The 14,729-nt window shown below is 45.3% G+C and overlaps 1 protein-coding gene across 1 annotated transcript in view; it reads right to left on the bottom strand.

Annotated features, from left to right (window-relative positions):
* The window catches only part of LOC122551851 (keratin, type II cytoskeletal 8-like), a 30,749-nt gene that overhangs the window by 11,547 nt on the left and 4,473 nt on the right, over positions 1-14,729 (bottom strand). Inside the window, exons 3-5 of the mRNA XM_043694379.1 lie at positions 11,098-11,367; positions 6,276-6,371; positions 2,613-2,777 (exon numbers count right to left, since the gene is read on the bottom strand). Coding sequence (XP_043550314.1) covers positions 2,613-2,777; positions 6,276-6,371; positions 11,098-11,367 — 531 coding nt within the window. The remainder of the gene's footprint in view (positions 1-2,612; positions 2,778-6,275; positions 6,372-11,097; positions 11,368-14,729) is intronic.

Consider the following 14,729-nt stretch of genomic DNA (forward strand, 5'->3'; position numbering starts at 1 on the left):
GAGATCAGAGCTGAAAATGTGTTGCTGGAAAAGCGCAGCAGGTCAGGCAGCATCCAGGGAACAGGAGAATCGACGTTTCGGTCATAAGCCCTTCTTCAGGAATGAGGAAAGTTTGTCTAGCAGGCTAAGATAATAGGTAGGGAGCCTATCACCCTCACCTTGACCTCTTTCCACCTATCACATTTCCGACGCCCCTCCCCCAAGTCCCTCCTCCCTACCTTTTATCTTAGCCTGCTGGACAAACTTTCCTCATTCCTGAAGAAGGGCTTATGCCCGAAACGTCGATTCTCCTGTTCCCTGGATGCTGCCTGACCTGCTGCGCTTTTCCAGCAACACATTTTCAGCTCTGATCTCCAGCATCTGCAGACCTCACTTTCTCCCTGGATTAATAGTCCTGTAATATTGCCACTAGGCCATCATCTCCCCTTAGATGATGAGAAGGTGTTGCTGGGCTCCATGATGGTCTGGGGACAATGTTACCAAATTAGCAATCCTGAGGCCCAGGCAAATGCTCTGGGGATGTGGGTTCAAATCCCACCACCACTGCAGGATTTTAAATACAATTAAATTAAATCTAATCTCAGGAACGGTGAGCATGACAACCATTATTTATTGTTGGAAAAAACCCATCTGGGTCACTAATGTCCTTTAGGGAAGGAAACTGCCATCCTTACCTGGTCTGGCCTACACGTGACTCCAGACCCACAGCAATGTGTCCAACTCTACACTGCCCTCTGAAATAGTCCAGCCAGTCACTCGGATCATTAAGAAGTGGGACTTAATCATTGAGCCCCCTCAGGCTTGCTCTCCCACTTAATAAGATCATGGCTAATCTGATTATAACTTCAAATTCATACTCCCGATACCTCCTGACAACCTTTCAGCCCCCATACTGAACAAGAATCTCTCCACCTCTGCCTTAAAAATATTCAAAGACTCAACTTCCACCCTGCAGTCAGGAGCAGAGTTCCGAAGACGCTTGACCCTCTGGGAGAAAATTTCACCCCACTTCTGCCGTAAATGGCTGAGTCGAGAGCATGGTGCTGGAAAAGCACAGCAGGTCAGGCAGCATCCGAGGAGCAGGAGAATCGATGTTTCAGGCATAAGCCCTTCATCAGGAATGAGGAGTAAATGGGTGACCCCTGATTTTAAAACAGTGGTCCCTAGTTGTAGATTGTCCCACAGGAGAAAACATCCTCTATATCCACCTGATCAACTTCCCTCAGAATCTTAAATGATTCAGTCAACGGACCTCTAACTCTTCTAAACTCCAGCAGATACAAGACACATGAGGGTGCCTCCCCATTCCAAGGATTAGTCTGGTAAATCTTCTCTGAATTCCCCACCAATGCATTTACACCATTTGTTCAATATGGTGACCAGTGCTGTACATAATACTCTAGCTGTGGTCTCCCCAGCGAACTTTATAACTGAAACACAACCTCCCTACTCCTGTACTCAATTCCCCTCACAATAAATGTTCCTATTCTTTCAGCTTTCCTAACTACTTGCTGTACCTGCACACTAACATTTTGTGATTCCTGCACAACAAACCCAGATCCCTTTGCATCTCAGAACTCTGCAATCTCTTTCCATTTAGTTAATGCACTTCTTTTTTATTTCTCCTTCCAAAATGGACAGTTTCAAATTTCCTGCTTTTTATTCCATTTGTCAGTTTATTGTTCACTAACTTAACCTGTTTATATCATGTTGTAGCCTCATGTTTATATCATGTTGTAGCCTCATTACGTCTTCTTCACAACTTATTTTCCTGCCTCGTTTGGAGCCAAGTAGGGCTGGGCAACAATGACACTCACATTCCATGAAAAAATGAAACAAATGAGGGGACATTGACAATGCCTTCAGAGAAGAAGTTCTAGGCAATATATTTCCAAGTCAGGATGGTGAGTGGTTTGGAGGGGAACTTGCAGGGACTGGTGTTCCCATGTATCTGCTGCCCTTGTCCTTCTAGATGGAAATGGTCATGGGTTTTAAAGGTGCTGTCTGAGGATCTTTGGTGAATTTCTGCAGTGCATCTTGTAAATGGTACACACTGCTGCTACTGCGTGTTGGTGGGGGAGAGTTGTGGTGATGTGGATGTGGTGTGAATCAAGCGGCTGCTTTGTCCTGGATGGTTTTGAGCTTCTTGAGTGTTGTTGGAGCTGGCCTCATCCAGGCAAGTGGGGAGCTTTCCATCACACTCCTGACTTGTGCCTTGGAGATAGTGGACAGACTTTGGGGAGTCAGGAGATTAGTTATCCCCTGCAGTATTCCTACCCTCTGACATACTCTTGTAGCCAATGTGTTTATGTGGTGAGTCCAGTTGAGTTTCTGGTGAATGGTAACCCCCAGAATGTTGATAGTTGGGGGGAGGGGGTTTTGGTGGTGTTCAGTAATAGTAACACTATTGAATGTCAAGGGGTGATTGTCCCTTATTGGAGATGGCCATTCCCTGGCATTAGTATGATAAAATTATTACTTGCCCCTTGTCAGCCCAAATTCAATACTGAGGTTTTGTAATGCATGATGTACATGTGACCATTCTTCTTCCTGCTCTTCTACTGTCAGCTGACCCTAATCGAGGTGGATACGAGTGAGTGAATAGGACTGACCTTGTTCTGATACCAGGCATCAGCCTCCTGCTTGTTCCTGGCTGCGATTTCAGCATGCTGCAGCTTGATGTCATCAATAATCTGTTTCATGTCGAGTTGGCGTTTGTTGTTGACCTTGAGTGTGACAGCAGTGCTTTGGATTTGTGATTGCAGCTCTTGGAGTTCCTGTAATTAGACAGTTTACAACCAGTTACCCTCAACAGATAATTCACACTTTTAGATTACATTACAGTTTGGAAACAAGCCCTTCGGCCCAACAAGTCCACACCGACCCGCCGAATATAAATTGAAGGGGTGGGATTTTGTGGCATGATGATAATTTCTACCTGAGACTTAGCAACCCACCCATACCCCTACATTTACCCCTTACCGAACACCACGGGCAATTTAGCATGGCCAATTCACCTTACCTGCACATCTTTGGACTGTGGGAGGAAACCGGAGCACCCGGAGGAAACCCACACAGACACGGGGAGAACGTGCAAACTCCACACAGTCAGTCGCCTGAGGCGGGAATTGAACCCGGGTCTCTGGCGCTGTGAGGCAGCAGTGCTAACCACTGTGCCACTGTGCCGCCCCCAGAATGTTGATAGTTGGGGGGAGGGGGTTTTGGTGGTGTTCAGTAATAGTAACACCATTGAATGTCAAGGGGTGATTGTCCCTTATTGGAGATGGCCATTCTCTACACTGTCCCCATCTAACACTCCCAGGACAGGGATAGCACAGGGTTAGATACAGAGTAAAGCTCTCTCTACACTGTCCCCATCAAACACTCTCAGGGCTGGGACAGCACAGGGTTAAATACAGAGAATAGTTCCCTCTACACTGTCCCTATCAAACATTCCCAGGACAGGGACAGCAAGGGGTTAGATACAGAGCAAAGCTTCCTCTACTCTGTCCACATCAAACACTCCCAGGACTGGGACAGCACAGAGTTAGATACAGAGAATAGTTCCCTCTACACTGTCCCTATCAAACACTCCTAGGACAGGGACAGCATGAGGTTAGATACAGAGTAAAGCTCTCTCTACAATGTCCCCATCAAACACTCCCAGGACTGGGACAGCATGGGGTTAGATACAGAGTAAAGCTCCCTCTACTCTTTTAAATTGAAGTGAAGTTTAATCTACTCTGTCCCCATCGAACATTCCTAGGACAGGTACAGCATGGGTATAGGATAAGGTTAGATACACAATAAAGATGTGGACAGAGTAGAGGAAGCTTTGCTCTGTATCTAACCCCATGCTGTCCCTGTCCTGGGAGTATTGTTGAAAAAAGGTGCTTCAGGATATTTCACAAGAATATAAATTGAAGGGGTGGGATTTTGTGGCATGATGATAATTTCTACCTGAGACTTAGCAACCCAAGTAAAATCATGTCTGAATATGTTGCTGAAAATTATCTTTAAATTCAAGGGAAAGCCAACATTTTTATTGCAAGAGATGAAAATTCTGATTTATTGGTAAGTTGATACAGTTGGTAGAGGCTTTGCTGTGGAGAATGCACCTATTAATGAGGATTGACAGTTCACAGACAAACTTTGAACGGGCATCATCTTGAGAAATGAAGATGCAAATGGCTTTTTATTGTTCTTACATCGAATACCTGTCGTGTCATTTGGCCCAACAATTCTACACCAACTCTCTAACGAGCCTCACACCTGGACCATCCCCCTACTCTATCTCTGAAACCCTGCATTTCCCAAGGGTGATCCACCTAATCTGCACAGCTTTGGACTGTGGGAGGAAATCAGAGCACTGAGAGGCTACCTACACAGACAAGGGGAGAATATGCAAACTCCACCCAGACGGTCAGCTAAAACTGGAATTGAACCCAGGTCCCTGGCAGTGTGAAGCATTGGTGCTAACCATTGAGCCACAACGCCACCCTGTTCTTTCTGTCTGCCAAGAACAGGGTATTAATATGTGTAGCTTCCAATGTACACAGATATGCCACATTGTGACCCAACAATGTAAATTGGTCATCAGCATAATTATTCACATATTCAGGTTTATCCAGTAAGTGCTGTTCAATGCTAGAATTGCATCTAATGTCCACCACTGTGTGACAAATTTTGCAAATGTGGGCATTTTGGTACCTCACACTCTGCTGGCTGTGTTGTTAATGGCTTGAATCCTATGTAAACCATGGATTTAGTAAGCAGAGGTAACAAGTAGGTTAGACCAGGGAAACCCAGTTGATGTTACCGACCTAGACTTTGATAAGGTGCCTCACGGGAGGCTGCTGAGTAAGGTGAGGGCCCATGATGTTCCAGGTGAGCTACTGACATGGATTGATGATTGGCTGTCTGACAGAAGGCAGAGAGTTGGGATAAAAGATTCTCTTTTGGAATGGCAGCCGGTGACAAGCGGTGTCCCGCAGGGTTCAGTGTTGGGGCTGCAACAGTTCACTTTATATATTAATGATCTGGATGAAGGGACTGGAGGCATTCTGGCGAAGTTTGCTGATGATACTAAGTTAGGCGGACAGGAAGGTAGTACTGAGGAGGTGGGGAGGCTGCAGAAAGATTTAGACAGGTTAGGAGAGTGGTCCAGGAAATGGCTGATGAAATTCAATGTGAGTAAATGTGACGTCCTGCACTCTGGAAAAAAAATACAGGCACGGACTATTTTTTAAAACAGTGAGAAAATTCATGAAGCCAAAGTACAAAGGGATCTGGGAGTGCTAGTCTAGGATTCTCTAAAGGTTAACTTGCAGGTTGAGTCTGTGATTAAGAAAACAAATGTAATGTTGTCTTTTATCTCAAGAGGGTTGGAATATAAAAGCAGTGATGTGCTTCTGAGACTTTATAAAGCTCTAGTTAGACCCCATGTAGAATACTGTGTCCAGTTTTGGGCCCCACACCTCAGGAAGGACATGCTGGCACTGGAGCGAAGATTCACATGGATGATCCCGGGAATGGTGGGCCTAACACATGATGATCTGCTGAGGATCCTGGGATTGTATTCATTAGAGTTTAGAAGCTTGAGGGGAGATCTAATAGAAACTTACAAGATAACGTATGGCTTAGAAAGGGTGGACACTGGGAAGTTGTTTCTGTTAGGTGGATAGACTAGGACCCATAGGCACAGCCTTAGAGGGTCAATTTAGAACGGAAATGAGGAGACATTTCTTCAGCCAGAGAGTAGTGGGCCTGTAGAATTTACTACCACGGAGCGCAGTGGAAGCTGAGACATTAAATGTCTTCAAGGCAGAGATTTATAAATTCTTGATCTCGCAAGGAATTAAGGACAATGGGGAGAGTGCGGGTAAGTGGCATTGACATGTCCATCAGCCATGATTAAATGGCGGGGTGGACTTGATGGGCCGAATGGCCTTGCTTCCACTCCTATGTCTTATGGTCTTATACTAACAGTTTAATATCCCCTTCACCATTCTAAGAGGGTTAGTTAGCTCAGTTAGCTGGATGGCTGGTTTGTAATGCAGAGTGGGCTTAATACCCACAGCGGCTGAGGTTACCAGGAAGGGCTCCCTTCTCAACCTTTTCCCTTGACTGAGATATGGTGACCCTCAGGTTAACCACCGTCTCTTTAGTGAGACAGCAGCCCTATGATTCTGGCAAGACTATGGTGACTTTACCTTTACTCTGTTTCTGGGCCCAAACAGAGAAGAACTCCTTCAATTACACAATAAAGGACCTACCTCAGCATACAGGAGCTTCAGGAACTCAATCAGATTGGTGAGATATTCCAGTTTCGATTCCAGCTCAACCTTTTGAAAATAGGCATCATCTACTTCCTTGGTATGACAAAAAAAAATTGGAGACACTTTAGGTGAAGCAATGAATCAATTCGAACTTTTACATCACAGCAGGAAGTTCAAACTGGACCAACAAGCTCTTTTGTGACCTCAGAATCTGCATTACCTCTCCCTCCATCCAGAAAGTACTACATTCCCATCACTAACACCAGCTAAATCAATCCAGAGCTTAGTCCTCATTCTCTGCAAAATTCAAAGCTATCCCTTTTGAAATCTCTCTAAATTTTTCTGGTGCAAAGAGCCAGGAGTTTGCCACCTCTTAAATCCTGCTGATCCAAGCTCAGACTTTTCCCTCACACGTCAGGGTGCACTTTCCCACCATTTAACATCAAGGGGAGTCTGACCATCACCTCAAGGACACTCAATGGAATTTCCATTGCTAACTAATCTCCTGGGGATTAACATTGACTAGAAACTAGCCTGGACAAGATAAAAATACTACAAGAATGATCAGAGGCAGGGAATTCTTCAGAGAGCAATTCATCTGCTTCTACAAACCTCTTTATCTTCACAAGACAGGAGTGTGATGGAATACTCCCCATGTGCCTGGATGGGCGCAGCTCCAACAACACTTAAGAAGCTCAACACCATCCAAGACAAAGCAGTCCACTTCACTGGGACCACATCCACAAGCTTCCACTCTCTCCACCTCCAATGCTCAGTAGCAGCATTGTTTACAAGATGCACTGCAGAAATTCACCAAAGATTCTAATTCAGCACCTTCCAAACTTATAACCACTTCCACCTAGAAAGACCAGGGTAGCAGATATATGTGAACACCATCCCCTTCAAATTCCCCTCCAAGCCACTCACCATCCTGACTTGGAAATATATCATTGTTCCTTCAATGTCACTGGGTCAAAATCCTGGAATTCCCTTCCCAAGGGCATTGTGGGTCTACCTACAGCACACAGTGGACCACTCCCTTCTCAAGGGGCAACTAGGGACAGATAATAAATGCTGGTCCTGTAGCGATGCTCACATCCAGAGAATGACATTTTAAGAATTAGACCAGAATTAACTGCTTTCACTGCAGTTTGCTTCTATATCTGTTCTCTAATGGATTTTCAACATAATAAACAACAATTGAACCACTGCATGTCCAAATCTTTACACCAGAAATGACTTCCTTGATTTGCTAATCTATGCTATTCTAAAAAAAGGTGAGATTGTTTGTTGATTCTTAGTCTGATTTACTTTTGAACCAATCTTTTGTGATCTTCATGTCTGTCCCCAAACCACTGCAAGTATGTTTATTTTATCTAAACTTCTCATTTACAGCATATTTTATTCCAAAATGCATCATTCATGTTTTATTTAATTAACATTAATCTGCATTTGTCTAGCTCCTACAGGGTTGAGCTATCATGAACACATTTTATCAGTAATCTAGTGCTATTGGCTAATGTTGTTATCACCTTTCCAAGTCCTAACTCTGGACTGGTCTTCTCCAGTGTGAGGTACACCTTCCACAAGCTTCACTGTCCAGTTTGACTGGTCACAACCTTCCCAATCTCAGTTGTAGGCAGTAGGAGAGGGCTCTGTCTGACAGTGACATTTCTACAGGTGCTGTAACGTATACATGGGGGACACAACTTTTCCACCTAGAATACATTTTTCTTGACCCTTCCAGGAACCTGTGAACAGGAGGTGTCCATTCAGCATTTGAGTCTGTGCTAACATTCACAGCTGATTTTACTCTACATACCTAGGCATCTCTCTACCAATCACAAATGTAAATACAACAAACTGCATTTGCAGAAGAGAGTTCTGAATCTTTACCACTCTGCGTGTATACATGTTTGGCGACTTAACTATCAAGTTTGATATTTCAGTGATGTCGCCTGGTGCTGCACTCCTCCAGCTAACAGAAATAGCTTATTTCTCTTCGACCTTTTCTGGTGCCCTTAAATAAAGATGCCATTGCCCCAGAGGGTCACAGGGAGAGAGACGACAGACGCTTGAGGGTCTCTATGCCTCAGGTCAGCGGTGAAGTCGAAAAGGTGGGATCTTCATGCATCCCCTCAGCTGGTGTAGCATGGAGTCGGTGTAGCTTGGTTGGCTGGACGGCTGGACTTGTGATGCAGAGTGACATCAACAGCTCAGGTTCCCAAGTGGTCCCATGTAGAAACTTTCAGCAAGTCATTTGTCTAAATTCCGACAAGTATAAATCTAGTTGTGCAATTCTGTGCCCCTGTGTGTCATAGGTACTGCATCTGGGAAGGGATACTATAAACTGAATTGGAAATTGGAGTGCTTTCATTTGAAATAGGAACACAGAACATAGAACATTATGGTGCAGTACAGGCCATTCGGCCCTCAATGTTGCACCAACCTGTCAAACCAATCTGAAGCCCATCTAACCTACACTATTCCATGTACGTCATGTTTTACAACTGGAAGACAAGTGTGTACATTTTGGAGCTGTGAAATACAATGTTGCTTTTTGGAAGCAAATAGAGAGAGAAGTTGAAATCGAAAGGCACTGAGATTATTTCAGATTAAGGAAATCCAGCCTGGCAACAGCCCTCTGATTGGTTGAACTACAGCGCATTAACAAATTGTAACTGCCAAGAGCAGCAGGGAGTGAAAAGATCAGGAGGTGTAGTGATTACAAACTGCGCCTCTCTGTCTCTCTCTCTCTCTGTGTGGGAATAAAGACAGATAACCTCAGAAACATTCTGCATGAATTTTTTCACAAAAGATCCAACTCCACCTTATCAGCCATTGAATTGAAGAATAATGATCTCGACCACTCCCTCCGTGACTCCCTCGTCAGGTCCACACCCCCCACCAACCCAACCTCCACTCCCCGCACCTTCCCCTGAAACCGCAAGAAATGCAAAACTTGCACCCACACCTCCCCCCTTACTTCCCTCCAAGGCCCTAAAGGGATCCTTCCATATCCGCCACAAATTCACCTGCACTTCCACACACATCATCTATTGCATCCGCTGCACCTGATGTGGCCTCCTCTATATTGGGGAGACAGGCCGCCTACTTGCGGAACGTTTCAGAGAACACCTCTGGGACACCCGGACCAACCAACCCAACCACCCCGTGGCCCAACACTCTGCGGCCTATCACCCTCACCTTGACCTCCCTCCACCTATCGCATTTTCAACGCCCCTCCCCCAAGTTCCTCCTCCCTACCTTTTATCTTAGCCTGCTGGACACACTTTCCTCATTCCTGAAGAAGGGCTCATGCCCGAAACGTCGATTCTCCTGTTCCTTGGATGCTGCCTGACCTGCTGCGCTTTTCCAGCAACACATTTTCAGCTCTGTACTATCACTGTCTCATTATGGCAACAATCAAAAGGAATGTGAGAGGAAAAAAACTTTCTACCTTATGGTCCTTTGATCTTCAAAATTTTGTTTCCCATTGATTGCCTTTTCCACCAACAAAGTATGTGTTAAACTGTTTGCCTTTTGTGTCTTAATTGTGATTGGGTATGTGTGTATTTTGGGATTTTTAAGAGGTAAAGTAAGTCTGTTCCTAAATAAAGAGAATATTGTACACAGCACTCTAGTTATGGTCTCACCAATGCCCTGTATTGTTGCAGCAAGACTTCCTGATCTTTATACACCATTTCTTTTGTTCTAAAGATAACATTGTTTTGTCCTTCCTGGTCAGTTATGCACCTGCTGACTAACATTTTAGATTAGATTCCATACAGTATGGAAACAGGCCCTTCGGCCCAATAATTCCACACCGACCCTCCAAAGAGCAACCCACCCAGACCCATTCCCCTACATTTACCCCTGATTAATGCAGCTAACACTACGGGCAATTTAGCATGGCCAATTCACCTGACCTGCACATCTTTGGACTGTGAGAGGAAACCAGAGCACCCGGAGGAAACCCACGCAGACACGGGGAGAATGTGCAAACTCCACACAGACAGTCGCCCGAGGTGGGAATTGAACCCAGGTCCCTCGTGCTGTGAGGCAGCAATACTAACTACTGAGCCACCGTGCTGCCCCATTTTGTGATTCAAGTACCACTGGGTTATGCAGTCTCTTTCTACCCAAACAATATGTGTTTTTTTCTGTTTGTCCTACCACAGTGGACTTTATATTTTCCATATATTCCATCCACTTAATATTCTAAATGTCCTTTTAAAGCCTCTTTCGCAATGGATTATAGCATTCATCCAGTGACAGATGTTAGCCCATAGTTTCCCACTCTCCATCTTCCTCCTCTCTTGAATAGAGATGTTACAAGCCTGGATTTTTAGTCTGTTGTTTGCTTACCGGAATTGAAAGAGCTTTGGATAATTACAAGTAATTTGCAGGCATCATCTAAGACCCTAGTGGTTGTCTTTTAAAAAACAAACCTAAATTGAATTTACCCTTATTCGTGTGGATAGAGGTTCAGACTGAATGGCACTGAGACTCTTTCGAGTTAAGGAAATCCATCCTGGCAACAGCCCTCTGACTGGCTGAGCTACAAGCTGTAAGTGCAAAGAGCAACAAAGAGTGAAAGGATCGGGAGCTGTAGAGATGACAACCCCTTATCCACTTCAGCTCAGGAGCACAGTTTGAAGATTGAGATCTACAGCAGAACATAAGTTTAAGGACACTGATTCCCACAATTAATTGCTCTGTTCTTGGTCCTTGAACACTTGCAGAAGCAGCCTCCCTATAGCGTTGCACACGAGAACACCCAGACAATTACAGTCAGATTCTTAAGTGAGCCACTAACCTTCTTAAGGACCACAAATTCATTCTCCATTGCAGTACGGGAGTTAATCTCATCTTCATACTTCCCTTTGAAGTCTTCGACCATTTGTTGTGTTTGTGAGATCTGCAGCTTCAGGTGCTCTCTCTCCTTCTCCAGATCACTGAGTTGCTGCTTCAGTTTGTTGCAGAACATGTTGACAATTTTGTCAGCGTTTGATTTGTACGTGTCTGCATGCTTCAGCAGATCCCATCGTGTCTCCAGCACCTGATTCTCCTGTTCTAGCTTACGAACCTACACAAAAGGTGCAAAAATGACCCGTTTACCTCTCCCAAAGATAGCCCAAAACGTGCTTCACTAATAAATCTCAAATAGCCCTGAAATACAAGGCCCACCAGAATGGAAAAGGATTAAACAGGAGCATGTGGCTATGACCTGGACATTGCACAGGACGTGATCAATGTAGACTCAACCAGCTCAACAGTCAAACATAGACCTGAGAAAGGATGGACTGGCACTGGAGGGGGTGTAGAGGAGGTTCACCAGATTTATTCCGGAGTTGAGGGGGTTGGTTTATGAGGAGAGACTGAGTAGACTGGGATTATATTCATTGGAATTTAGAAGAATTGAAGGGGAATCTTATAGAGGCATATAAAATGATGAAGGGAATAGATAAGATTGAAGTAGTGAGGATATTTCCACTGGTGGTGGTGGTGGTTGGGGGGTGAAACTAGGACAAGAGGGGATAGCCTGAAAATTAGGGGAGCAGATTTAGGACTGAATGGAGAAGAAACTTCTATGGAATTCCCTGCTCAGTGAAATGGTTGATGCTACTTCTGTAAATGTTTTTAGAGCTAAGGTAGATTTCTTTAGAACAGTAAAGGAATTAAAGGTTATGATGAGAGGGTGGGTAAGTGGAGCTGAGTCCATGAAAAGATCAGCCATGATCTTATTGAATGGTGGAGTAGACTCGAAAGGCCGGACGGCCTGCTCCTGCTCCTGGTTCTTATGTTATGACCTGTGCTAAAGCTAGTACACTTACAGGGGCAGCTCTTCAGTAACTGCAATAGCTATGTGGAGGGTCAGTACTGACAGAGTGCCACATGGTCAGAGGGTCAGTACTGAGGGAACTGTTTAAAACTATTTAATTTTCTGATGAGATACTGAACTTTCTTTCCTCTTGGGATAGACATAGATGAGCTGGGAAGTTTTTGCCTGGTTACTGATCACGATGACAAAAACAGAGTATCCAATTGTTATCAGATTTAAAGTTTTGGGATCTTGCTGTGTGAAAATTGTAAGCCTTACATCAGACATACATGAGATCAGTGACAACACTGAAGAGGGGGATTTGGAAGGTGCTATAACTTTGGAGCCAGTAGGTGTCAGTGATGGTTCAGGATTGGAGCTATCCTGCACCTGGTTATTTGTACAGATTGACTGAATTGAGGTAAAGAAAACGGAACCAAACTCCCATGAATCATAATAAATTAACCCATTCCCTGATGGATTGAGAACTAATATAACGCCCCCTCCTGACTAACCTAAATTTTAAACCAGACCCTCCTTTTGTTTGATACCTCCTGCAGCCCCTGAACCACCCAAGATCTCTGAACTCCTCTCAGTATGGCCTCTGGTACCACCCAGAAATCCATCGCTCCTCCAATGGGAGTTGTGTCTTCAGTTGCTTAGGTTCTCAGCTCTGGAAACCCCTCCAAAAACAGCCTCACGTCCTCTCTCTCTCTCTCTCTGTCCCTTCTCTCTCTGTCTGACTGTCTCTCTCTCTCTCGCTCTGTCCCTTCTCTCTCTCGCTCTCTCTGTTTCTCTTTCTCTCTCTCTCTCTGTCCCTTCTCTCTCTGTCCCTTCTCTCGCTCTGTCCCTTCTCTCTCTCCCTCTCTCTCTCTGTCTCTCTTCCATCAAGACTGCTTCAATCCAACTTCTGATCAGGTTCAGACACGCATCCTACTGTCAAACCCACACTTCCAATTATGTTCCCGTGGGATCTTATCATTTTAAAAGGGATATATAAATACAGGTTGTTGTTACAGAATTACCAATGTTCACTGGCCTACTGGTTTCACAGGCTCCTTGGGCTGTAGGTGCAGAGCCACTGCCTGTGTTAGAAATTCCCCGGCCAGCACTGATTGGAGACAGGCTCATAGACTGTGGTAGGTATCACATCAATTGGATCCAGTTCTCAACAAGGAAAGGAGTAGGAAACAAGGATTTACTGGAAAGCAACTGAGCAGGGTGGGGGAGGAGGGTACGCCTGGTTTGTGCTGGTCTCAGACTCCCAGAGGAAATCCCTTTGCGAGAACCTGCTCCCTGGGGAATTCTCACTGGATCAGTCCAGGACTGCCTTCAGAGGAACTGGGAGAATCTCTGAAACATCAAAGCCCATGAAAGGAATAAATAAACTAACCCTAATTTTATTTTCAACATTTGGCCTGTAGCCTTGTACACGGGGAGGCTCTGGTTCAGTGGTAATATCACTAGACTATTAGTCCAGAAACTCAGCTAGTGTTCTTGTGCCCAAATCTCACCATGGCAGAGGTGGCGTTTGAATTCAATAAAAAGAATCTAGAATTAAGGGTCTAATGATGACCACGAATCCATTGTTGATTATCAGGAAAAACCCAAGTGTGTCACTAATGTCCTTTAGGGAAGGAAACTGCCGTCCCCACCTGCTCTGGCCTACATGTGACTCCAGGCCCACAGCAATGCTCTCATCTGCCCTCCAGGCAATTTGGGATAGGCAATAAATACTGGCCTAGCCAGAGACAGTCACATCTTGTGAATGAATTTTAAAATTAGTCATAGGACTTACGTGAAGCAGTGGCACAGTAATCCAGAACTCTAGGAGAAAGTGAGAGTTCAGAGTCAGGAGTGTGGTGTTGGAAAAGCACAGCAGGTCAGGCAGCATCCAAGGAGCAGGAGAATCGACGTTTTGAGCATAAGCTCTTCATCAGGAATGAGATTTGTGGGTCAAGGGGGTTGAGAGTTAAATGGGTGGGGGTTGAGGCTGGATAGAATGTTCCACCTGACCTCACGTTCACCTGGACCACCTCCCTCCCCTTTGTGGACCTCTCCATCTCCATTAAGGGTGACTGACTCAACACGGACATCTTCTACACCGACTCCCACAGCTACCTGGACTACACCTCCTCCCACCCTGCCTCCTGTAAAAACGCTATCCCTTATTCCTAATTCCTCTTCTCTGCAGCATCAGCTCCCAAGAGGATCAATTCCACCACAGGACATCCCAGATGGCCTCCTTCTTCAATTTCCCCTCCCAAGGTGTCGACGATGCCCTCCAGTGCATCTCCTCCACTTCCCACACCTCTGCCCTGGAACCCCACCCCTCCCAACGCCACCAGGACAGGACTCCCCATGGTCCTCACCTTCCACTCCACCAACCTCCGGATACATCACATCATCCTCCACCATTTACACCACCTATAAACGACCCCACCATGAGAGATATATTTGCCTCCCCATTCCTATCTACATTCCATAAAGACCATTCCTTCCTGACTCCTTTATTAGGTCCACGCCCCCCACCAACCCACCCTCCCCTCCCGGCACCTTCCCCTGCCACCACAGGAATTGCAAAACCTGCGCCCACACCTCCCCCCTCACCTCCATCCAAGGCCCTA

Source organism: Chiloscyllium plagiosum, chromosome 7 (assembly GCF_004010195.1).
Source record: "Chiloscyllium plagiosum isolate BGI_BamShark_2017 chromosome 7, ASM401019v2, whole genome shotgun sequence".
Lineage (NCBI taxonomy): Eukaryota > Metazoa > Chordata > Chondrichthyes > Orectolobiformes > Hemiscylliidae > Chiloscyllium > Chiloscyllium plagiosum.